This window comes from Cynara cardunculus, unplaced genomic scaffold (assembly GCF_001531365.2).
Source record: "Cynara cardunculus var. scolymus isolate 2C unplaced genomic scaffold, CcrdV1 Un_Scaffold_891, whole genome shotgun sequence".
NCBI classification, from domain to species: Eukaryota; Viridiplantae; Streptophyta; class Magnoliopsida; order Asterales; family Asteraceae; genus Cynara; species Cynara cardunculus.
Genome location: NW_020200640.1, coordinates 69373 through 97141, shown reverse-complemented (window position 1 = coordinate 97141; position 27769 = coordinate 69373). Strand labels below are relative to the sequence as shown.

General features: G+C 30.6%; 1 protein-coding gene across 4 annotated transcripts; it reads right to left on the bottom strand.

The window, feature by feature from the left end:
- Window positions 1–528: 528 nt before the first annotated feature.
- Window positions 529–7203, bottom strand: LOC112502076 (calcium-transporting ATPase 4, endoplasmic reticulum-type-like). Of its 4 annotated transcripts, none has more exons than XM_025105894.1 (9): window positions 7040–7203; window positions 5165–6873; window positions 4960–5032; window positions 4767–4888; window positions 4190–4471; window positions 3174–3551; window positions 2450–2559; window positions 2011–2239; window positions 529–1333 (listed from the first exon to the last, which is right to left on the bottom strand). In XM_025105894.1, the coding sequence occupies exons 2-9, from the start codon at window positions 6575–6577 to the stop codon at window positions 755–757; spliced, it is 3186 nt and encodes a 1061-aa protein (XP_024961662.1). In that variant the 5' UTR covers window positions 6578–6873; window positions 7040–7203; the 3' UTR covers window positions 529–754. The 4 variants fall into 4 exon arrangements, with proteins under 4 accessions (XP_024961662.1, XP_024961663.1, XP_024961665.1 ...); XM_025105895.1 differs by having other exon boundaries at window positions 5165–6643; XM_025105897.1 differs by having other exon boundaries at window positions 5165–6586.
- Window positions 7204–27769: the final 20566 nt, after the last annotated feature.

Sequence of the window (27769 nt, the reverse complement as noted above, 5' to 3'; positions counted from 1 at the left end):
TTTTTTATATTTAAAATGAGATGTTTATCCTGTATTGGATTGCGTTTATCTGCAGTTAGTTACACGAATTCAGTTATGGAATGAAATCGGATAGGGATGAAATCGTTTAGCGATGAACGGGTTTAAGAGTTTTAAGAGTTTAAGAGTTTTTAAGAGTTTTAGTCAAATGCTTTATAATATAGTATAGATATTAGTTTTAGAGATTCCCTTAAATTTAAAGTTCCTCAACATCACTCTCTTCTTTATTCTATTTTTGCTAATATTATATCATAATTGTTGAAGGAAAAACATCTCTTAAATCTTTAAAACGTTTAGTTTAACATAGTTGTTAAAGATGTTCTTAATGATTTGTATATTAACCTAAGCGTTTGTCCATGGCTTAATGATTAAACCAATAGTTTATTCTTTCAGCTATCCTAGGTAAGCTTAATTCATTCAGCAAAAAAATTCCTACAACGCCCTTTTAGTGACAGAGAGAAAAAGTGCATTTCCTATCAAAACAAATTTGAATGTAATTAGCTGATTTTGTAGGGTTAGCTCAACTGGTTCAAGAAAATATTAAGATTTGCCAAATGTTCCAAAACATAACAATAAAGAAAATAAAAGAACATATTAAACTAACTTCTACCAAAACTATTGCTAGAAATTTGTCCATGGTCCAACCTACCCTTGCTGGTCTTAACAATTCAAAGGAGGAAGATATAGTGTCAGTCAACAATTTCACGGGCATTTTCGGAAACGTAACCACTCACGATTACTCTGTTTTCCGCTTCGAAGGCCTTGGGCTCGTTTGATTTCCATTTATCAACCTACCGACGCATTTAAGGATCTCGTCGATTAATATCACGGGCAAGGCCACAGCCAACACCAACAACCACTCATTCACGCTTAGCGGCACGATCCCAAACACTTGCGCAAGAAACGGAACATATAGGATCAAGAAATGGAGCCCAAACGAGACCGACATTGCCAGAAGCAACCATGGGTTGACCCATGGTGGCATGGTCAACAGGCTTTCGTCTTCGGAGAGGGCATTTAAAGAATTAAACATCTCGATGGCGACCAACACGGAGAGGGAGAGTGTCATGGCTTTGACTTTCCCACCTTGGAAGTAGTCACAAGGGTTGGAATCGAAATCAAACACTCGGTCTCCGGCTTTGAAAGGCGAGACGGTGAAATTATCCCAAGATCTGCATTGACCCCAGTTTGAAAGCTGGGAGTAGGTAACAAGGCTGTGACCATCTTGACTCAGGTCTATCCCCAAAAAGGAGCCATGAGTGTACCATATGATGAAAACACCTACAGTTGCTACACCAACGTAGAGTCCGATTACCTGCACAAAATAAACAAAGTGTTCTTTACTTGTCAAAACAAGCTTAATACCATGTGCAGCAACCATGAGCTAGCTTATTTTTGAGCTTATTGGAAACTTATAAAGTAGTGTTTCAACAAGCTCCCCGAATGGACTTACAGCAGCAATACCAGCCAGAACCTCAGATGAGCTTTTTTTTTTATTTTTTTCCAATTATGGTCTTATAAGTTACATAAATGACCAAAAACTTTAGCCTTTTTGGTCATTTATACATTATCATCTAACTTATTATCTAGTTTATACTACACGTAAGTAGTTTATCAGCTTATTACTCCCTTCGTCCTATAATAAATGTCTACAATGAAAAAGATGCATCACATTAGAAATGGATAAATATTACATGTTTCAATTAACTAAATGACAATTTTACCTTTGCTAATCGAAGGAGTAATGAATTTATCCCCATCTCAAAGTAAGCATTTTTGAAAATGGACACTTACTTTGGGACAAAAACTAAAATAGGAACTAGGACACTTATTTTGGGAGGGAGAGAATAGTTGACAACTAGCTTATTAGTTCACAGCTAACTTTTAAGCTAGTTTGCCAAACATAGTCTAAGATGATGTCAAGTTTGGATACAAAAAATGAACAATGGGATAAGGCTGATATTTGGTATGGAAGTGAGAGAGAATAAATACCAGATAGCGAAATAAAATCCAGGCACTGATTAATGAATCGTCACTCCTGCGAGGAGCCTTTTTCATGATGTATTTGTCTGGTGGATTAAAACCCAAGGCTGTGGCAGGCGGTCCATCAGTGACTAGATTGACCCATAGAAGCTGAACAGGAATCAGGCCTTCAGGAATGCCGATAGCAGCAGTCAAGAATATGGAGGCAACCTCCCCGATATTTGAGGAAATCATATAGCTGTAGCAAAATATGGAAGCATTAGCATGACAAAGATGATGCTTGAGAAAATAACAGTATAAGATTATTTTGGATACTGAAAACAACCCAACAAAATAATCACTTTTAATGAACTAAACCCGAAATCATTTATTTTGATAGGTTAAATCCCAACAAAAACCAATGAAAGCTTTTCGCAAAAGGTGAGCTAGAGATGGAAGAGAAACCTACCGGATAAAAGCCTTCATATTGTTGTAAATAGACCTGCCTTCTCCGACAGCGGCCACAATTGTGCTAAAATTATCATCTGCTAAAACCATGTCAGAAGCTTCCTTTGCAACCTGGAGAAAAAGTTCAAGAAAATGCACGAATTAATTAAAAACTCGTCTTTCTTAAGAGATTAATATCAGGTGGAGTTAAGCGATGACAAAGGGAACAAAAAACAAATTGCAAGAGTAAACACCAGTTTATGGCTTAGAAAATGGACTGCAAAGTTATTTTAGCAGCATACTCAATAAACATGCATGTGTTTGGATTTGCAGTTTGGACAAACTTTTTTTTTGTAACCATGGGTTTCCAGGTCATCTTGCGCGCACCTCGATTAATGGGCCTGAAGATAACAGTTAGGAAAATCCGTCGTGGCCCTGAGGAGACTCGAACTGGCCACCTACAAGGCTAACATTTATTTGCCGGTTGAGCTGGCCCTCAAGGTTTATTTTGGACAAACTTCCAAAAAGGAAGAATGGTTGTAAAAGCAAACGCTTTTCACAAGGGGTTTTCATGGTAACTAACAACAATTCTACTCTTTGGGGAAGAGACCATGTCAGCATACATCATCCCCCAGGGTCCAACTTCTGGATGGAATAACTGGTTCGTTTCGTTTCTTTTAAAAGCAACATGTAAATTTTCATAAACAGTGCACCAACACAGATATCTCAGGAGCAAACAGAAATACCTCAGTTCCAGAAATCCCCATTGCAATTCCAATATCAGCCAATTTCAATGCAGGTGCATCATTCACCCCATCCCCAGTCATTGCAACCACTTCACCTGCTTCTTTGAGCAACCTCACTATATCTTGCTTGTGACGTGGTTCAGCCCTAGAAAAAAGAAGTCCTCCCTTGTATGATAAGTGACCTTTTTGATCATGATGATCCATAAATTCTCTTCCTGTTAAGCTTTTTTTACTGATGTCCTCATGTTGTCCAAATACGCCTATTTCACGACAAATGGCTTCTGCTGTATTCTTGTTATCTCCTGTTATGACAATAACTTGAATTCCAGCTGCTCTGCAGTCTTCAATGGCTTGACGAACTTCTTTACGAGGAGGATCCTTGAAAGATTAAATCAACACAACAATTCAGTTGGAATCTTCTTGATAGCTATGAACACATGAAAAATTTAATGCAGTTTCTATTTAAAAAAGAAAACCCAAAATTTATGTTTCAATGAAATAGAAATTTATGTTTCAATGAAATAGAAATTACAAGTGGTGATTGAACATGTATTGCTAATTTGAATACGCAATTAAAAAAACCAAAAATCATATCGATATTGTTGTCAAATTAAAGATTAGAAAATTCACGTTTTTTTGGTATGATTCGTTTAATTCAAAAAAGAATTCAAATTTAAATATTTTAGATTTAAAAATAAAGATGTAATTTATTTTAGTTTTAGTGATAAAGTATTTTTTGTGGGTAAAGATAATGATGGAGGTGGTATTAGTGAGGTTTAATGATTGTCATGTACTTGAAACGTATTTATCAGGTAGTTTTATTAGGTTTAAAGTGCTTTAAAAATTGTACTTGTGGGGTAGTTACTTGTAAACTTGAAATTTAAGGGATTATTTGTTACTAAGCGGGATGTAATGCTTAATAGGTTGTTTTTAGGACTTTTACCTAAAAGCTTTATAATATAGTATAAATATAGATGATTAAGGGAAGAGAACCAAAAAAGCATATAGCCACTCACCCTGAGTCCAGCCAAGCCGGCAAAGACTAAATTACTTTCAATTGAAGAGTAATTTGCTGGATCGAGTAAAAGGTTATGGGCAGGATGATCTTCATCACCATTGTATGTTGTAAACTCTGGAGGATCCTCCTTGTATGCAAAACCCAATACACGTAATGCAGCTGTGGACAACTTGTTAAGGCTATCTAAGATTACTGATTTTGCCCTCTTGTCAAGTTCCACAACAGAACCATCAAGCAACTGGATGTGGGAACTCCTTTCCAACAAATTTTCAACGGCACCCTGTAAAAAGTCAGCAACTACTTATTAATTCATCCATGGAGCCCAAACATTTGGCCACATCTTCATAAAGCCAAACATACATGGAGCTCAAAGCTTACATCAAGGTAGAAACTCCTTACAGACCAGTTAAATGTCAAATCCTAACTAATCAACATTGCATTTTGTATCTTGAGATACAACAGTCTGCTACTATATCATACTATTTGACATTGAAGATCATAAGAAATGAACTGATTCATGTAACATTCTGCTATTTCATAAAGCTTCATATTGACCAGAGAACCCAATATATTACCTTTACAAGCAGGGTATTTCTTCCAGTGTTGGATGATACAATTACCCCCATGGATTTCCTATCTCGGTCAAACTCAAGAGTAGCTATCCTGCGTTCACTTTTACTCCACTCACGAGAACAAACTGCATATCACAGAAGAACATGTTAGTACATATGCATAAGTAACAAATACGATAAATCTTCAGTGACTTACCCATGAGGTCATTGTACTCTGTAGATGAACCAGAACCCAATCCAGCAGGAAGACCCATTTTCTCAACAAGAACCTGTAAACAGAAACCGACAATTAAATTAGAATTCTGGGTGGCACATACGTGCAGAGAGCGCCATAATTTTGAATCTCCAAGTTACTGGCGTGTGATTCTTATCAAAAAGCAAACTTGCTTAAATTACTATACCTTTAATGCTGCTTCAGTTGGCATTCCAGTGGCAACATAACCTTTCTCAGATTGTTCAATGCCTGCGTCGTTAGCCAATGCAGCAATCTTTGCAATTGTTTGAAGGTTAGCATCCATTCTCCCAGCTGGCCAGTCTAGAATTTTCCCATCCAATGGATTGTATGTGGTTCCTTCAACATTGAAGGATCGAACAGCATTTGCTCCATGACCCATAGCAACAAGCTTAGCCACAGCCATTTGGTTGGTGGTCAGAGTACCAGTTTTGTCGGAACAAATGACTGTCGTACACCCAAGAGTCTCAACACTAGGTAGCTTCCTAACAAGAGCATTCTTCTGAGCCATCTTCCGTGTGCCAAGGGCCAAGCAAGTAGTAATCACAGCAGGCAAACCTTCTGGGATGGCAGCAACTGCTAATGCGACGGCTATTTCAAAGTAATAAGTGCACTTCTCGAAGGAGAACTTAAAGTTCGTTGGCCAACCATCAACATACTCCCATGAGAGGAAGTACTTCACGTTAATGAGCCAAACCAGAAGACAAATCAACCCAATTAGCATAGTCAAAACTTCTCCAAACTCGTTCAATTTCTTCTTCAACGGTGTGTCTTCTTCATTCTGAGCTGCCTCTTGGATCTGAGAATGCACTTTTCCTATCTCAGTATTCATCCCTGTGTCTGTAACCATACAGATACAGTTCCCATTTACAACCGTAGTTCCCGCAAACACCATACATTTCTTCCCCTGGATATCAGACTCTTCAGGTACAGGTTTAGTCGTTTTACTAACAGCTTCACTCTCTCCAGTTAAGGATCCCTGCTCAACCCTAAGGGTTGAACTAATTAGTTTCACGACCCTCATATCAGCAGGGATTTTGTCTCCAACCCTAAGTTCGACAATATCACCAGGAACAAGTTCCTTGGCAGGAAGGCTTGAAATCTTGCGACCATTACGAATCACAGTTGCTTGTTCTGATTGAATTTCTTTGAGAGCCTCTAAAGCTTTTTCCGCATTACTTTCTTGCCAAACACCAACAATCGCATTAACGATTAGTATGAGAAAAATTACCAGAGGCTCAACAAAAGCAGTGATCTCCATCTCCCCACCTTCTTCGCCATCATACCAGGCAAGGACAAAAGATATCACAGCGGCAGCAAGTAAAATTCTAACTAAAGTATCATTGAACTGATCCAAAATTAGCTGAAAAACAGATTGTCCTTCATGCTTCTCCAACTCGTTTGTCCCAAACTTCTGCAGCCTCTTTTCGACTTCACCATCAGATAGACCTTGTTCTCTGTCCACCTGGTAGTTTTGTTCACATTCCCGTATGTCCTTTGCCCAAGCAGCATATTGGCTTCGATCCAGTGATGATTTGCCTGTATTCTCTTTTGTCCCGTAACTTTGGGCTCCTTTACCCATTAATCTTCACTAGCAAAATCAATATTTATCAAATTCAAATAATCAAAAAATCTTCAAATAAATCACCTGCAGAATAACGACATCACCCAAAATTAAACAAAACATCAGACTTCTGAAATGATTCATCACAAACGCCAACTAAAAAACACGCACAGGCATGTTTGCTTAGCGTGATTCAAACTACCTAACGTAAAACAAGATGAACTCAACGATAAACGACAAAAATCAGAATTTTCTTCTTCAAACTCCGAACTAAGTAAACCCTAACCTTAACAAACCTCCAACAATCTAACGATCTGCGATAATTCACCTTAAAGTTAAAAATCAAACAAACAAACACACCAAATCTGACAAATTCTACAACCCAAACATACAGAAAACGAATTAAACACAACAATCACAAGATATTATGAAGAAAAACACAATCAAAAGCAATAACCGACTAAAACAAGTTAAATTTACCTGAAGTTGATAAATATTATAGCAGATGAACAGAAATTAGGAAGCAATGAACATATATAAAGCAATTGATGCCCTTTTCTAAATCTTCGAGTTCAATTTCTCTCCAGAGAGAAAAGAGTTGAAGATTTTGAGTGAGAATGGAGAAAGAGATCTATGAAGAAACCCCTTTTTTCGTTAAGAACTTATTAGAGTTGGATTATAAGGTAAGTAAGGAGTCCTGCCTTCCCTGAACCTTCGTATAATTTAATTTAATTTGATAAAATAAATAAATAATTAAATTAATTAACATGTTTTGAAAAAGAAAGCGATCCCCCTTTGACTCTTATTTTTGTAGCGGCACACATCGAGCCCCACCAATAGCATTGCGCCACTTCGGAGCCGGCTCACGAATTTGTAGTCTGCTGCTCATGTGGCGAGTTTTGATTGGTTGGATGTATTTGGATGGTGGGGGCGTGGTTAAAAATCATTGACGCTACATCCTCTCAAAAACCTAATCTTGACCGTTAGAGAGTTTTGATAATTTCATTTGGACCACGAAAGTTCTCAATTGTATGTTCCGACCTTTCTCATTATAAAAAGTGTTTCCATAGTGCGACATATCATCTAACTCTGAAGTTGAAAACTTGTAATTTTTCTAAAATAAATAATTAAAACATAAATTTTCTAAAAAGAATTATATTTATCTTTGGAAAAAAAAATTATTTTAAAGATTTTAATATAAATTATATTATTATAATATTCTCTAATTTATCATCTCAATATACATTTTATAAAAAACATAACTCAATCTCATTGATGGAATTGAATAAAATGATTTCTCTCTCCCACCATATATGATGAATAAAATAAAATAGGTGAATATATGGAGTATTCCATTTATTTGTAAAATGTATGATGGTTTAGAAGATGGTTTCGTATTTATTGTTTACTAGAAGGGTACTCGTATAATGCATCGAGATATATCTCGATTTTAAATGTTTAGTTTTTAATTTTTGTCTTTATCGATATAATACGGTTTTATGGGTTTTGAGAAAGTAATAATGTTTTATCTTTGATGAAATATAAATTTGAACATATCATGAAAATTTGAAAAAAAAATTATAATGTATTTTTGATTTAATAATATAATTTTTTATAAAGATAATAATTAAACATTAAGTTAGAAACTCAATAATTATCCTGATTATATTTTAAATTTTTTATATTTAAAATAGATGTTTATCCTATATTTGATTATGTTTATCTGCAGTTAGTTACACAAATTTAAAAATTAAACTTTAATAAGTTGTATTTACGCAAAATCACTTGTAATCTTGAATTTTAAGTAATATGCATCAATGAACAGTACTTCATGCATAAAAAATAGTTTTTAAAAGTTTTTGTCAAATGCTTTATAATATAGTATAGATAAAAAAGTAAAATACTAGTATTATAAGATATGAGATATTTTATATACATTATTGATTTATACTTGATGTCTTAATTTTTATATTTAAAAATTTTCAAATGCTTGTAATATGACATAGATTATTATTATTTTGTAATACATTCTTCGTTAAAAATAAGACGTGAACCTAATAAAATAAATTAATGGAAATAAATTAAATCATTTATATAAAAATTTGTTATTAGAAGCATACTAAACAAGTTAAAGGTCACCCATGACATAATTAAATACAAATGTTTACAAATATCAAAAATCATTTCACTCCCAAAATTGAATTATGGTCTAAATGGTAAATTATTTTTATAATAATCTTATTTATATGTGAAATTCAGATAAAGCTTGTGGGTTAACCCAATATAGATCTATGTATATATGGAGTCTTCTTTTGAAAACTATTTAAATTATGAGATCTTTAAGAACCGGTGCATTATGTGATATTTAATAATGATTGTTTTTCATCTATGGTTAGAATTTTGATGTAGTGATTAACATATATTTGTTTCATATGTATGCGGTTCACAATATGACCTTTTTGGCGTATTTATGAAAAGAATAACACACTTAAAAAACTTCACATTGTGAACTTTATCCATATGAAAGACAAACACATTGTGAAACAAATATATGCTAATTAATACATCAAATACTATTCTCAAATAAAAAATAATATAAAAAAACCTTAAAATAAAAATTCTAACATATTTCATAAATTTTTATGCTCTCAAATATTCAAGCCCGTTACCCTACCGGTTTAACTTCACATTTTAATACATCTAGTGAAGAAGTAGTTAACTCATCATTCACCCCTTGTTAGGATGAAAATGTAATGCAAAGAGTTAAAATCATGGCTAAAGTGTGAACGTGAAGAGTATTGTGTTGAAACTGAGAATTTTACAACAATTGAGGGGTTAAAATAGTATTAATGTGATTTAGATCTATAGGGTTTTACTTTATTGGGAATATATATATAATATTAAGTGCAGAACAGAAAGAGGTGGAAACTTCCGTGCAAGTAGTGGGAACCAAATTGCAAATTTTTCGCTTTCAAGTGACATAGCAACCACCAATGGTGACACAACCAGATCCGCAGCATATTCTCTTTTCTTTTTCACATTTAAAATCAAGTTTTTTAGTTTATTTAATTTAAATAAATCAAGTTAAAAGATGCCATGGTGATTTTTAAAAATATACTAGTTGTGTATCCGTACAATGCGTCGTGAGTCATGAATTTTAACGATTTTGAAGTTCCACTGGTTTTATAAAAATAAGATTTAACGATGATATAAGTTACACTTGGTCTTTATATATTAATATAATTTGAATAAATAAGAGTTATGGTTCCAATTACAGACTATCGATGAAAAAAATTGTATGACAGTTTAAAATCCAACATATTTAAACGACTCCACAAATGTGTTCGATTTACACCAAGAGCAAAGAACCAAGAAACTTGAGTTTTAAGATAAACACTCAAAACCAATAAAGAAAACTACAAATTGGACAAATCATAAGTCATGAAAAGATCAAAAAAGATGGGCTTTAAAATAAAATTTCAACTGCTTACCATCTTTCTTGTCCAGAAACTCAGATTAAGGTTGAATTAATACATGTATATATATATTTCAAAAAAACTCAAGAACATATCATACAGTGCAATTTGGACAGTCTAACCCCAAAATGTATAGCATATATATAAATAAATAACTATAAAAGTATAAATCGTAAACATTAAAAATATTTTTTCACAATATATATAATATATAATAATATAATTAAGTCAAAAACTATTTAATATTGGACTCATTTCGAAGGTATTAACGAGACGATTATAATKGTGTAACTTGTTAAAATAAAAATGTATTTTTTAAACATGTTTTAATTGATACGATTATGTATGTTAATTTAATAAATATTTAAAATGAAACATTTAAAAAGTAAAGAACGTAAATAATTAATTAACTAATTATAGGGATATAAGATGTAAATTTAAAATTATAATTTAAAAAAAATCGGTTGAATGAGAGGGGGTGAGTGTATGTGAGGAGAGGAAGGGGTGAAAAAGTGAAAAGAGTATATTGGTCGTTTAGTATTTTAAGACTTTAAAACTTTTGTTAAATTTGCTTAATAAGATAGTATAGATAAATCAATATTATAATTGGAGTTATTTTTATATTGAAATACAAATTCTAGGATTTTTTTTTCTCAGTGTAAAATTTTATTTTTTATATTTACAGTAGAAATAAGTTCGTTGATATTATATTCTGATTTTAGTTTATATCCAAAAATCTGATACGAAAAAACAATCCAACAATTTCAAGATATAAATATTGTTATCTTTCTAAAAAATATTAAATGCTTAAAAGTTTTTAGAACAAAAGTATCTTAAAGTTTCGAAATAAAAGAAATAAACATATCCAAATAAAGTAGATCAATAATAAAAAAAAGATGCACATTAAATATGTTTACTAGGTTTGATTTTAAAAATAACTAGAAGCATACTCGCATGATACAACGAATATATGTTTTGTTTTTAATGTTTCGTTTTATAGTATGGTTTTGAGAAAATGATAATGTTTTTTTTATCTGAATAAAATATACATTTGAAGGCCAATAAAAGTAATAATTTGAAGGGTCTTGTTTTTTAATAAATTTTTTAGTTCAAAATTTTAATATAATTTAATTTAGATTTAATAAGGAAATAATTTATTTTAAGTCTAATAATATAATATTTTTTATAACAATTAATTTTAGTTTGATCTTTTTATCATAATTAATTTAGAGTTAATAATGTATTAATTTATTTTGGGTTTAATAATATAATTTTTTATAAATATAATAATTAAATATTTTGTTAGAATTTAATGATTATTTTGATCATATTTTAGATTTTTTATATTTAAAATGCGATGTTTATCCTATATTTGATTATGTTTATCGGTTAGTTATATAAATTCAAACATATAGCTTTAAAAGGTAATACTCATGCACCATTACTTGTAATCTTGAATTTTAAGTAACATGCGTCATTAAACAACAGTTGATGCATTAAAAATGGTTTTTAAGAGTTTGTATCAAATGTTTTATAATATATATATATATATATATATATATATATTAAAGATAATTTTTAGTTCAATCTTCTTATTATAATTTAGTTTAGATTTAATAACGAATTAATTTATTTTAGGTTTAATAATACAATTTTTTATAAAAATAATAATTAAGTATTTTGTTATAACTTAATGATTATCCTATTATATTTTAGATTATTTGTATTTAAAATGAGATGTGTATTTTATATTTGATTATGTTTCTCAGTTAGTTATATGAATTAAAATATATAGTTTTAAGAAGTAGTTATCATGCACCATTAATTGTAATATTAAATTTTAAGTTTTATATATTAGTATTTGATACATTAAAAATGATTTTTAAGAATTATATAAACTGCTTTATAATATAATATAGATAAATACTGTATATAAATAATTATGTTTTTGGTGTTAAAATTATTGACAAAATATTGTATAATAAATGTAAATAGTTTCCGATTCTTATATAAAGTAAGATGCAAGATGCAACAATTTTAAACCATTTATTTAAAAGGTAAAAGTCGGTGTAAATTATATGTTATTCTTGATAGATCATTTTATGCAATAAAAATGTGTTCAAATATTTGTAACATTTTAGTCATATAGTTTTAGAAGTCACATTCAACAACTATATATTGTTATAAAAGTCAAAATATCAAATCACAATCGATACTGTGATTTGAAATAACGGTTATCGTGGTGATATAGTTGTTCATATAAATATTTAGAGTTAAATATAAAAAATCATGTGAGAAAAAAAAAAGTTAAAGTTAGAAGTGTAAGAAGGGATCTGTATCCTTGATAATTTTTAATCTCAGACTCACTCATGAATCGCACTTGATATGAGGATTGATCTGGTACTTCTAGATGCATCTAAGGGTGGAGACCATTTTTTACACTTCTTACCGATCCCAACCCAACCCCCGTGTTGGCGAAAGATCGTGTGAGTATGAAAATTATGATGAGAAACGTAAGAACAAATTTGAACCATTGATTTACTTTTTAATTTATTACTGTTGACATTCAATTATGATTGATCTAAAAGTGGAGATACATTTTTATGTTTTTCAACCGAAACCCAATCCATTATGTGTAATCAATATAAAAAAAATTAACTAATAGACTTAGGATGATTGTGGAATGATTTAGGAAACGTATTTGAATGCTTGATGATGTTGAAAACCTAAATCTTATAACCATTGACAGGTAAAGATAAATAGATGGATTAAATATAAATTATTAATTTAAAAAAAAAATACAAGTCCAAGTTCAAAATAAAAACCCAAATTATATAGATCGAATATAAGCTAGTTAGACAAAAAAACTGCAACCATATATAACGGTTATGTGGACCACTATTTTGTGTTAAAACAACCATTTAGCGGTAAGTCACATCACAATTCTCGACACTGCTATTTAGAACAACAATTTTATAACCAGAATTTCTCCAAAAATCAGAACTGTTGTTATTCTGCTATTTCACCCTTATTAACAACATAACTCGATACATTAATTATATGTAAAATGACATGTCAATACAACCCAATTAAGTCTCTTTATAAAAGAAAAGAAAGTTGGTTGGGTATCAAATTAGAACCTTTGCATAACTTTGGAGGTTGCCATTGAATTACGAAAAGCATATTAACTTCGACTGAAGTTCCAGAAACGTCCAAGGCTTTTAGGATGTGGACTTCAAATAAACATACTTACTATTAAGTTGTTTGGTTTAAACCGAGAAATGAAATTTAAAATAAAAATAAGAATTAATTTAGATTTTTCTTAATTTTATCTGAAATAAAAATATGAATTCTTATGAAAGAATCTTATTATATTATATAAAATAAAGTATTTTTTATTTTCATTAATTACTACATAATAAATCTAACCAAAGACTTTCTTAAATTTAAACCATGATGCATATTAGTTTCATCAATACAATTTAAAGCTAATTATTAACGATATTTAATATCTTGTATATTGGTTTTTTAAAATCTAAAAAAAAATGAAAATTATCATATTATAGTGTGAAAGTCATATTAAAATATCTATTTTGGTTTTTATTTAAAATGTTTTTTAGAGGTTTTTCTCTAGTCATATATTTATTTAATAATTCGGGTGTTTGAAAAAAAAAATATTTAATGTCTCGACTAATTTTTTTTTTCTGAAACACAACTATAAAATATATAAATCAAAACTGATATAAAAATGTAAACTGATAAATTATAATGTATATTTATTAGATACGTTTCATTTTTAGTTATGTTTGACAAATTAACTGATAAACTAGTTACTAGTTGAAAAATTAGTTTTTAACTGATAAACTGATGATATTTGATAAATTAGTCACATTTGGTAAAAACTAGTTGATTTGCTAGATGATAATGTAAAATTATCTTTAAAAATTACAAATTTGGTAATTTATGTAAAATATAAGAGAAATAAATTTTAAACTTATTGAAACATTTATAGTTTATGTCAATAAACTTAAAAAAGGAGTGAATTAGACCGTTAGTTCATATGCTATGCCTTATTTTTGGTTTTGGTCCCTAAACGCATTAATTACACCAACCGACCTTATTTTTTGTTTCACATAATAAATTTGTCCATTGCGTATATGAGTTAGCTTGGGGTCCATTGAAGGCCGTTTACTAAACGTTTATCCGAGTAAGCATTTATCAAGTTATATTACCTTATCGGATGAATATGACAAAAATCAAGAATCTTACCCAGTAAGAACGAAGGCAAGGACCGGTAATCTTACCTGGTAAGTGATGGTGACGACTCTTACCACGGTTAGCGCTTACCGTGTAAATTGTTGTATATGATGTTGTGTTGGTAGACTAAAATCTTACACCGTAAATATGTAATAGTGTTAAATTTTACCGGTAAACGTTTACCGAATAAGTGTTTGGTAAACGCTCCTAAATCCTCTCATGTGAGGGGTAATTTGCGCTTTTTAGTTAGCCATATATTGTATTTTCTATAAAAAATTAAAAACTAAAAATATAAGAGTTATTATGATAAGAGCCGTGAGAACAAAACCTCTATCTACCATCTTTTACCTATTTTTTTTTTTTTATCATAACTAAAATTTTAGCAAATTTATGCATGTGAAAGTGATTAAAGATAAAGATAAAGATAGTTGAAGTAAATGAAGTTAGATAAAAAATCAACTTATTTAAAGCCTTAAAAATGTTCTCATCATTTGCATTAAATCTGTTATTATCACACAATCATACGTCTTATTAATAATATATAAATAAAAAATATTATAAAGTATTTGACAAAAACTCTTAAAAACAATTTTTGTATGCATGAAGTACTATATATTGGTGCATATTACTTAAAATTCAAGATTACAAGTAAATTATGCATAAATACAACTTATTAAAGCTTCATGTTTGAATTCGTGTAACTAATTGTGGATAAACATCTCATTTTAAAATATAAAAAATCTAAAATATAATTAAGATAATTATCGAGTTCTAACAGAATAATTAATAATTATCTTTATAAAAAAATTATATTATTGAATCAAATATAAATTACTTCGTTATTGAACCTGAATTGAAATTATAATAAAAAAAATTGAATTAGAAAATTACACAAAAAACAATTTTAAATAGTTAATTTGATATTAATATCGATATATTTTTATCAAATTTTTATGATGTCTTTAAATTTATATTTTATTCAAAAATAAAAATATCATTGTTTTTTTTCAAAATCATATAAGACTATATTATAACATCGACTGAAATAAAGAATAAAATTTGATAAACGAAACGTTAGTTTGGATCTTTGGATCAAGATTGGTGGCGTTTGAAATGAAGATTGGTTGGATCTGGAGGAGGCATTTAGTTTTAAAATTGGTACGAGTTTTGATTAAGATACAGCTGATGCAAAAGCCACTGGACAAGGATTAAAATGTGTACGGTGTTGCTTGTTGTCCACCAGCATTCAGCAACACCCAAGAAATTGCCATACCTAATTACCACTACCACTACCCCTACCCCTACCCCTACCCCCCACGACCATGTTACTATTGTTCGTCAAACCTCATCCCTAACCCCCCACCACTGCTGTCGCCGCCCCCCACCCACCCTACCTACCCTACCCCCCACACCCTAGCATGGGAGATTACATAATTGTATTGCCATAACTAAAAGAATCTTGTCACTATGCAAAGGGGAACAAGTAAACAAATAGAAAAATTAACCAAGGTATTTCATAATCTAATCTTTTCACAGGTCAAATGTTTCAATCTTATTAAAGGTTATATATATATATATATATATATATATATTATAATAATACTCGCGCAATGCAGCGAGATGCATATGATTTTAATATTTTATTTTATTCTTTATTTCAGTCGACGTTATAGTATAATCTTATGTGATTTTTAAAAAACGATGATATTTTTATTTTTGAATAAAATATAAATTTAAAAATATCATAAAAAATTGACAAAAATATATCAATATTAGTATCAAATCAACTATTTAAAATTCTTATTTTTTGTATGATTTCTTAATTCAAACTTTTTTATTATAATTTAATTTAGGTTCAATAATGAAGTAATTTATATTTGGTTTAATAATATAATTTTCTTATAAAGATAATACTTAATTATTTTGTTAGTTATCGATAATTATTCTAATTATATTTTAGATTTTTTATATTTTCAAATGAGATGTTTATCTTTTATTTGATTATGTTTATCCGCAGTTAGTTACACGAATTCAAATATGGAGCTTTAATAAGTTGTACTTATGCATTGTAATCTTGAATTTTAAGTAATATATAGTACTTTATGCATAAAAAATGGTTTCTAATAGTTTTTGTCAAATGCTTTATAATATAATATAGATATGTTATATCATAAAACATTTGATAAAAATTCTTAAAAATCAATTTTTATACATGATGTATTGCTTATTAATACATATTACTTAAAATTCAAGATTACAAGTAAATTGTGCATAAGTACAGCTTATTAAATCTTCATATTTAAATTCGTGTAACTAACTGCAGATAAATATAATTAAATACAAGATAATCTTCTCATTTTAAATATAAATATTTTAAAATATAATTAAGATAATTATTGAATTATAATAAAATACGTAATTATTATCTTTATAAAAAAATATATTATTAAAACAAAAATAAATTACTTCGTTATTAAACATAAATTAAATTATAATAAAAATTTGAATTAAATAAATTACATAAATAATAAAACAAAACATTAAAATTGAAATATATCTCGCTGCATTGCACGAGTATCCTTCTAGTGTATATAAATATGTATATGTATATATACATATATATCATTTTGGACGTTGCTATTGAAATAGTTTGAGCTATTTTTCCGTAGGACTTCCCCTATAGTGTTGTCACCGCAATAGAGTTTAACCACCAAGTTCGGGATGGATTGGAGTGGTTCCTCCTTATACATGTTGCTACAATGGTAGGAACGAAAATTAATTTGAAATAACTTTAACTTACAAAAGAAGATATTTTTTCTTGAATGTGTCATTGAAAGGTAAATGATTTAATAATGCATATCGTAAGGCGTAAGCCATTGGTTTCTCTTGCAAGAACTAACTAACGGGGTCAGTCCGATATATGGAGCCCTGCTTAACTTGAGAAAAGTATTTCATCTATTCCATGACCGGCACAGGGGAGGATACAAATAATCATTTCTTTCTAATATCAGTTGACTTGAACCTTGTTCTTACATGACTCGATCCAAATTTATTCACTTTGTCAATAACCGAGCTGGACATTCTTCGGATAATTCAAATCGAAGGTGTGTGTATGTGTGTGTGTGTGTATATAAATATACATACATAGATTTGTGATCATGTGAGACCAATCTATTTCGTGAGACCTGTGAAACCACTTTTGTTCTCTTGAAATTTTACAGAAAAATACTGTGATAAATAACTTTCACGGTGATTTTGCTGTGAATGTTTGGATTTTTTTAATATTTTTACAGTGTTTTGCTGAAAGTTTTAAGTGTAAAAAAGATGGTCTCACGAAAACATAATGGTCTCACGTGAACCACACCCTATATGTGTGTGTGTATATATATAGGCGAAGGACTATGTGAGAATGAGAGTTAATGTGAGAAGCATAAGAAGAGATTTGGACCAATGATCACCTTTAATCTCGAACTAAGAAAATAATTGAAACATGATTCGAATCCGCCCTAGGATGGGAGAAAAGTCATCAAAACCAACTCTAGCAAAACAAACTTATGTTATTATTATAGTTCCAAAATATATATATATATATATATATACATATACGTACACACACACCTTTCACGTCCCTATTTTTTTTATCTTACAATGGAGGAACGAAACGGTAGCATGTGCCAGCGTATCTTACACACTGGGTCTGTTCCGGTCCCAACAGAGTTCTGTACACTCGCACTCGCTCAACAAATTTTCAAAAGTACAAAAGATGCATACTTTAAACTTCGAGAAGTGCTTCAGAATTAGCAAGTACAAAGAATATCAACCAAAAAACGCATAACAGTTCCTAGAAATCAATCAAAAAACTTAAAAATTCCTATACATGATGGAATTCGGCTAAAAATACATCGGGCAACTTTACAGACTTTCAATCCACAGTCAAGGTGCATCCATCGACAAAAATCCTGGGCCGGATAAATTTGCTCGTAATCTTTTTTTTTTCTGAATTGGAAAAATGTTGTTTAAAAAATATTTTGGTTGTTTTCATTCGTTCTAATTAAAAATTTAAATACAAAGAATCTGTGTTAGACTACTTCCATATTACCACAAGTAAAATTTCATGTAAAGTGGGATTTGAAGAAGATAAAAGGGTATGTGGTTCGTATAATGAAATTTGGTGGAATTATAATCCATCAAAACAAATTTAATTTTGAAAGAATTGAAATGAAATTTGACCACATGTTTGATTAGTAGGAATTGAAATCTCCATCATTGTTTGAACCACCTTCACCCTCCCCATCTCCGCCCTCGCCCACCTACTCATACCGATCACCAATTCACCATGTCACTATTGTCTTTGTCATAGTAGTGACATGATGGTCAGTGGTGGGTTAACATAGTGTAGTGATGGTCGTGACGATGAAATGAGTAGTGGTTGTGGTGGTGGTAGTGGTAGTGGTGGGGGGTAGGGGTGTTAACAATAGTAACATGATGTGGTGGGAGCAAAGAATAGACGGTGATAAAATTCAATTCCTTCACTTATGTTAAGAAATGATCAATTCTTTAACTTATGGAGTTCAAATGATTCTATTTATTTGAATATGTGAACCAATTTTTTTTTATCATTCCAATTATTTTAAATTCTTTTGAATTTTGAGAATCAAAGAATACCTAAGAGCTACTTAATATTTTTCTATCATAATGGTAAAAAAGCGGTTTTCATTAACAACCCAACTTGTGAAGAGAGAAAAATTGAACGTCAAATAATTTTTTTAAAATTAAATCAAATAAATGTTTCAGCTTTATGAAGTAGCCAATTGATCGTAGCCAGCAGCCATGTGTTCAAACAGGTATGTGAAATTGTGCATTTGTCGCCGGAGCCATCGCCGCAGATTGATTGTTCAAGTATTCGACGGTCGATATCCGACCATATACTACTGTGGCCGGAGCCTTGCCGATTGATCACCCGCGGCGACCATTTTTTCAACACCAATCAGGTACTTTTTCGTTCCCAATTCGTCTGTTTCTAGCTTCGTGATTTCCTTTCTTTCAATGGTTTGAAGGTATTCAAATTAACGAGATTTGATCTACCTCCATTAAGATTTAGGGCAAGGATTCCATTATCATAAGTGAGATGCAAACCTAGTGCGTAGTTGGACAATTTTGGAGCGAGATTTTAGAAATCGAGGACATGGAAGTCGCTGATTAGGATCTAGGTAAGGTGGATCTTGTCATTATCTTCCCACAGAAGCCTGTAAACAACAATGGCGTTAGGGAAAATTACTTTAGATGCTGTCAATTTCAGAATTGAGCAGAAACAGTAACTGTTTCAGTAATCTTGTCCTCAATCAGCACTTAATTGCTAAATAGTTGCATTGGGATGCTCACTATCTTCATCCTAGTTATATAGACCGTGTTCTGTTCTAGTTTCAATTAACGAGCTTCTTCATCAGTCCCAAAATAAACGAGCACTTTGCCCAAACCATATCGAAGTTAGGATCATAGCAGTGATTCTCCAGTTGTTAATAATAAATTATGCATTGCATTGTTTTCCGCTAGAGTCTGGTTGTGCACTGTAATGTAGTAAATTGTTTACCTGTTTTGGGATTGACAACACATAAATAATTTTTTAAAGAATTCTGGAACAAAATATAAGATAGGGAAGGGTTCCTTTGATAATACCTTTATTTTACGAAAATGCAAGAACACCTTTTTATTATAGTCAGTATCATAGTCCATCACATATGATATACATGTGATATTAAATCAGAGATATGGAAGATATTTGGCACGACCTAGTTGCAAGTCAAGTCGCCTCTCAAATCATTAGGCTCTTCCATATATATTATCACATGTGATAAGGGTGGTACCAGTGTAATATAATCCATTACATATGATACACATATGATATTAAATCAGATATTGTTACTAGGGAAGAACCTAGATTTTTCAAATGGTGGCACCATTTGATTATAAGAAACAAATATCTGGATATTTTTCAGAACATCTTAATTGGTTTATTGCTTAGTTCATTGCTTTTCAGTTCTCATATGTGAAGTCTTGTGTTTAAGTCTTTTATTGTAGTTTTTTTTCCAAAAACATAATAAATCTGAAATTAAAAGTTAAAAACTAAGAAAATGACACCAACAAGATTCAAACTTGGGTCTAGGTGGAAGTAAAGTCTTGCAAACCAATTCTATCAAGAAAAACTTATGTCCTTACTGTAGTTTCAAAATATATATGGTGGCACATAACAAATCGATACGGTTGCACCTTTAACGAACCTAAATTTTTTACCCTTCGACGGAGGAATAATATGTTGGCACGTGCTATCGGTGGCACCAAGGTGGGTCTATCCCTGGCGGGTGACATTTGGTGCGACCTGTGGCAGATCTAGATCCAAGAATTTAGGTGATTGAGGGCATACCTAAGGTGAAGGAATTGGAATGATCACTTTTATCGACAAATTTCATTTCCACGTTTGGTTCAGTTTTTGACTTCCATAAGGAATTTGAATTCCAATGGTGGAATGTAAATTCCTTCTTACCATCTTTTATGAAAAACTATTATACCCTCTATAGTACGGTATTCCATTACATCCCTCCACGATGGATGTTAGCATCGTTGCCACCACCACCACCCGACATCACCACCGTCACCACCCTTTGGCCAGCCGTCTCCGCTATCACTGTCATTACCACTGTCTCCTTCACCAACACCCCCTCTACCGCCGTTGTCATCATCACACCCCCACCACCATTGTCGTCACCAACACCACCACCATAGTCATCGCCACCGCCACTACTGCGACCACCACCATTGACACCACTACTGTAGTCTCCAGCACCACCACCATAGTCTTCGCCACCGCACTACTGCGACCACCACCATTGACACCACTACCGCCTCTACCCGACACCACTATAATATTTGATGTACTAAACATATAGATTCAAATTCTTTTGGCAGATTTCATTTCAATTCCTGCCAACCAAACGTATAGTCATATATGATTAAGTTCCATTCCAATTCATTTGACAAATTTTATTTTGTGAACCAAACGCCACCTTAGGGTGTAAAAATTCCGAAGCGGAATAACCCATCCAGACCAAATGGTTTTGGATTATCTGGTTTCTAAGTTAAACCTTTTGTTTTTCGGTTATTCCTTTTTTTTTTACTATTTTATTTAAACCAAATAGCACATTATAGTATTACTTTGTTTAATTCAGTTGCATATGAGTTTATCGATTGTCAGAGATTCTCAAGATGGGGGCAATTGAGAGCCCAAAGCCAAAAGATGGGGGCCGAATGTAAATAAAGAGAAAACTTCTGGTAAACTTATATAATTTTCTTTTGATATTTCGGTTCTCACTAGGGCCTTCTTCCCACCATTTAAATGGTGTGTCCCCCTTGGGGGCGACCCACGTCGCGGGCCAAGTCTACACACAACCATGTCTTCTCACGTATATTATTACATGTGATAAGTGTATTTACACATTTTTATAAAATTGAGCTATTCTCGTTTAAACCTCCATTAAATATGATATGTATGTATAATAAATAAAAGTTTAAAATGTATTTTTTTGAAAGTTGACGGCACAACTATCCCAGGGACTTTCCAATCTTTTTGGAGGTCGTGCTACCTGCAAAGATTTTGATTGCGTTGTATGATGAGATAATAAAGATACATATATGTTAACTCCAAAAAGGGGGTTAAACCTAAACAATTAACAGTCTGAACCTACACCTAAACAATTAACAGTCTGAACCTAAATAATTTAAACCTAAACAAATTTGGGTTATAGTTGTACACAAGTTGATGAAAGAAGATGAATCACTACCAAATTCAGACAAATGAAGATTTGTTGATTTTTTTCCATCTTCCATGCTAAATAAATTATTAACAACAATGGATACCGAATGAGACAATAAATGGAGAGAGTAGTTTCACATAATGAAACAAGAGAATTGTATTAAATCAACATATTAGTTGTATATCTTGATGTTAAAACAAACATATATTCTCACAATGTGAAGCAAGAGAACATGTTGATGCTATTAAAACAATTCAAAATTTCACATTATGAACCATCTTTTTCAATCAAACATTATGATGCCAAAAACGTTTCTAAGAATAAACTTTTGTCTCTTTCATTCAGACATCGTCGTAATAGTGTTGTTTTCATATTATGAAACAAAATTGAATAATACTAAGGGTGCGTTTGGTTTGCAGGAATGTTTTTGAGGGATTTGGATTCCCAGGAGGGATTTGGATTCCATGGGATTTGGATTGGATTGGATTTAAAATCCATCATCTGTTTGGTTTGTAGGATTTGTAGTATTGGGTCTCCTTACTCAATTGACAATTATCGAGAACTACAGCAAAATTATCGAGAACTACAGCAAAATTATCAAGAATTACAGCAAAATTATCGAGAACTACAGCAAAATTATCAAGAACTACAGCAAAATTATCGAGAACTACAACAAAATTATCAAGAATTACAGCAAAATTATCGAGAACTACAGCAAAATTATCAAGAACTACAGCAAAATTATCGAGAACTACAGCAAAATTGAACCTAATCTGTATATTTAACCTAATCTGTGTTCATAGTTTAGGGGAAAAGGGATTTACTTGTTGAGTGATGGGAGAAGGCAGTGGGCGACGGCGAGGGCGACGGTGAGCGACGACCACCGACGGAGGCGGCGACGGAGACGAAGGGCGACGGCGACGAAGGGCGACGATGACGAAGGGCGACGGAGACGAAGGGCGACGGCGACGACGGGAGAGGGCGACGGAGACGAAGGGCGATGGCAACGAAGGGAGACGACGACGACGGGAGAGGGTGACGGAGACGAAGGGCGACAGCGACGAAGGGCCGACGGCGACGACGACGGGAGAGGGCGACGGATGTAAGCTGTGGGAGAAGATGAAGCGATGTTTAGCTCTGGATATGGGTATGGAGATGGAGACGATATACGCTGTGTAATCTGGAATGGAATTTAAAATCCCGTGTATTTTCAAAGGATTTCCAAATCCATCGTTCATGTGATTTCAAAGGAATCATTGGATTTCAATTTCTCACAATCCAGCAAACCAAACATTGGATTGGAATGGATTTCAAATCCAAATCCCCCCAATTCCATTCCAATCCCGCAAACCAAACGCACCCTAAGTGGAAGTACAACGAGAGCATGAAGATCAACTAAAAAACATTTTCTTAACCATATACAATTATCATAACAACAACAATTTTACATAACAAACTCAAACGATTATTCAAGTATCTCGTTGTTCTTCCAGTTCTCCGTCATCATCGAGGTCTTAGTATTCTTTGTTGTTTTTTGCTTATCAACTGATAACGAGAAAGAAGGATCAAAGATAAGAAAAGAAAAGAGAAAGAAAGATTTTCTTACGATACAACGTAATTGGACTTTATATGATTTTGTGTAATTACACGTCTGAATATAATGTGAATTGAATGTTGTAACATGTTTTAAATTTTTTTATTTATTTTATGTAGCAAACATAATATACAATCATATTATTTTACTGTTATAAATATAATAAAAAACCAAAAAACCCAATTTTTAGCCCAGTTTCATATTTTAGTTCTATTGACTCATAAAAGAAATTAGCCCATTAACTTGACTTTTAGTAAAGCTTTTCACCCCTCAGTCCTCAGTCCTCACTAATGTGCATTTAAATAACACTTTTAATTAGGGGCTATTTATTAAATACTTACTCGATAGGTACTTATTGATTATTTATCTTACCGGATGAACATGACAAAGACCGATAATCTTATCTAGTAAGAATGGTGATAAGAATGTAGTCTTATCCGGTAAGTGAATGTGACGACTCCTACCCGGTAAGTGTTTACTGGGTAAATTATTATATACAATACCATTTCGATGGATTACAACCTTACCCGATAAAGTAGGATAGAGTCTCGAATTTTACCAATAACCAGATTGAGTAAGCGTTTGGATAAACAACCCTTTAAAATTTGAAATCATGATAACCTTTTTTTTTTTGAAATTGTTAAAAGACGCTATTAAAAATAACTTTAATTGTTCCTTTTAAAAAGCATCACTAAAAGCTTTACAAACAATCATATAGTAACAAGTTTTTAACTTTAGTGCTTTGAAAAAGAGATTTACAGTTTATTTGGTCAACTTTACATGATTATTTAGTAGTGACCTAATGATTAATGATATAGAAAATAACTTATTTAATAAGCTTATAGGATGAGTTTTATGTATACAACCAAATTTTTTACAAACATGTCCATCCCAAATAAAAACACGCTCATTCCATCTATAAAAAAAATATACCAAATAAAAACCTTTCTTATCCGTACATGTATAATGATTCACCACAAACAATTTTATTCATAGAAGTCTAAATGAAAAATCAAACAAACAGTCTTATACAGGTATAATTATTTCACAAAAGTTATTTTTTTATTGTAGTGAATGATTTAAAATTTTTTAAAGGAATTTTTTTTGTTACTAAATGGCATTTTGTTCATAAGCCCATTTAATGAGAAAGTGAACATAAATTTAAGTCGAAAACGTTGCTTGTAATTGTATCAACGGTGGATTGGTAGTTCGCATATGTTGGGCCCAGGCCCAAGTTTATTACAGAAGTCATAAGAATGGCCCACTCAGCTATTCAAGTTTGTTGAAGTCAAATAGTCAACACATGTTTTTATTTTTATATAAATATTTAAAATCAAATTGGAATTTATTTTGCTTTGGTTTATATTTTGGAGAACCAACTTATAAAATCAAAAAAATATTTTTTTTATTTTTTATTTTGGATAACCAATTTTGAATACTTCTCCTTTTAGGGAACCAAGTTGGGTTTTGTTTTATTTTAGAAAATAAAAATTCCATCATCAAATTCATTCAAGATGTGTTTGGTATATGTGAACTGGAGTAAATTGAATGAGATAAAACTGGATTAGACACAGACCAATTACATGTCTGATGCTTGATACGACAATAAGTACATGTTTGTATAGTTCTTGATTAGAACATGTCCAACGATTTCTCTATAATTTTTCCTAAATAGAAAAAGAAAACCCAAAATCTCAAAAAAGAAGAAGAAAGAATCACATTCAATTTAAACAATTTCTGTATTTTGATATTAATTATCTTCTTGAAGTAGTCAATGTATTTAATATCTCAACAAATTTTTAGATGATTTTTTTTATAAAAATATTTATTTTATTTAATATGTAACAAACTTTTTATAAAATTAGTCAAATATTATACATTATAAATATACTATATTTTTATAATATGTTTTTTTACTGCATTCATAACGTGTTATAGAACAATTAATATCGAGAGAATTGAGAAATTGTTAATTTTCATTAATCATAAACCTTTTAAATAAGGAAATACCTAATTTTACTATGAATCTAATATGTCTATCTCAACCTCCGTCTTTTATTTTTTATGATCATATCATATTTTTTTGACGATAACACAATTATCTTTCAACATAATATATATTATAAATATAAATATATAAATACATAATATATTAATATATTTATAAATATATAATATATTAATATATTTATGATATATAATATATATGTATAGACAAGTTTCATATATAAAATACTAGAAGGGTACTCGCGCAATGCAGCGATATACATTTTGATTTTAATATATTTTTTTTAGTTTTTATTTATCTCAATCGATGTTATAATATAGTCTTATGTGATTTTGAAAAAACGATGATGTTTTTATTTATAAATAAAATATAAATTTAAAGATATCATAAAATTTTGACAAAATTATATCGATATTAGTATCAAATTAACATTTAAAATTCCTCATTTTTTATGTAATTTTTTAATTCAAAATTTTTAATTATAATTTAATTTAAGTTCAATAACGAAGTAATTTATATTTGGTTTAGTAATATAATTTTCTTATAAAGATAATAGTTAATTATTTTGTTAAAAGTCGATAATTATCCTGGTTATATTTTAGATTTTTTATATTTTAAAATGAGATGTTTATTCTTTATTTGATTATCTTTATCTACAGTTAGTTACACGAATTCAAATATGAAGCTTTAATTAGTTGTACTTATGCATAATTTACTTGTAATATTCAAGTTTAAGTAATATTCATCAATATACAGTACTTCATGCATAAAAAATAATTTTTAAGAGTTTTTGTCAAATGCTTTATAATATAACATAGATAGAAATCAATTTTAATTGTTTATCTTTAATGAATATTTGATTCTATAAATATCTTAATGTTTTATAGATGTCAAATTAACCGGAAACCACGGAATAACGAACGAAAAACCATATTAGCATAGATGTCAAATGAACGAGAAAAATATGATCATCTTTTTGGTGTAATTTATTTTGCTAGAAATTTTATTTATTTTTCTTCTTTTTTGGAATAAAAAATAGGGGGCTAGTGATTTTTTAATTAAAAAAATTAATGTTGTAACCGTCAAGTCAATCACATCCATTAGATCATCCAATCCAACGGTTGATAATGTGTTTTTTAGTTTTTCATTTATTATATATATATATATATATTTGTATCTGTATTTATAAATACTAGAAGGGTACTCGTACAATGCAACGAGATGTATTTCGATTTTAATGTTTCGTTTTCTTTCTTTCTTTGTCTCACTCGATGTTATAATAGATTTTATATGGTTTTAAGAAAGCGATAATGTTTTTATTTTTGAATAAATATAGATATGAAAATATCATAATCGTACTTATGCACAACTTACTTGCAATTTTGAATTATAAGTAATATGTATTAATAAACAGTACTTTATGAATGAAAAATGGTTTTTAAAAGTTTTTGTCAAATGCTTTATAATATAGTTTAAGATAATATATATCGGATGTTTCATTTACAAATCATCAAATTATAACAAACCTTATAAACAATAATTAATGCTTATATTAGGAAACTATATATATAGAGAGATATTTATAGACAATTATCATGATTATTAATTATAATATATATATATATATATATATAGAGAGAGAGAGAGAGAGAGAGAGAGAGAGAGAGAAGTGATCATATGAAAACCGCCCTCATTTGTGTAAACCGTGCAAACCACCTTCATCTGTCGATTTTATTGTTTAATCTTATGAAATTTTTTCAAAAATTGTTTAATATTGTGAAATTGTTTCATATAATACTTTTTTTTGATGAAGTTGATTCATATATGGTTGTGAAATTGTTTCATATAATACTTAATGAAACTGTTTCATGTATTTATCTAACATTAATGAAACTGTTTCATGTATTTCTCTAAAATTAAAATTATGAAGATCATAATATCTATAATTAACACCATCCACAATAAAAATGATTAATCAACCTCTCATAATTACAAAAAAATGAACAAAATGAAAAATTATGATTGGTTAAATGCGGTTTGCACGGTTTGTACAAATTGAGTGGTTTG

Excerpts from the sequence above, each read along its gene's own strand:
- LOC112502076 (XM_025105894.1), bottom strand. The coding sequence starts at position 6,577 with ATGGGTAAAGGAGCCCAAAGTTACGGGACAAAAGAGAATACAGGCAAA. Across the intron at positions 4,889-4,959 it reads AGAGTACAATGACCTCATGG|TTTGTTCTCGTGAGTGGAGT; the intron begins GTAAGTCACTGA and ends TGTGATATGCAG. Across the intron at positions 4,472-4,766 it reads GAAATACCCTGCTTGTAAAG|GGTGCCGTTGAAAATTTGTT; the intron begins GTAATATATTGG and ends GACTTTTTACAG.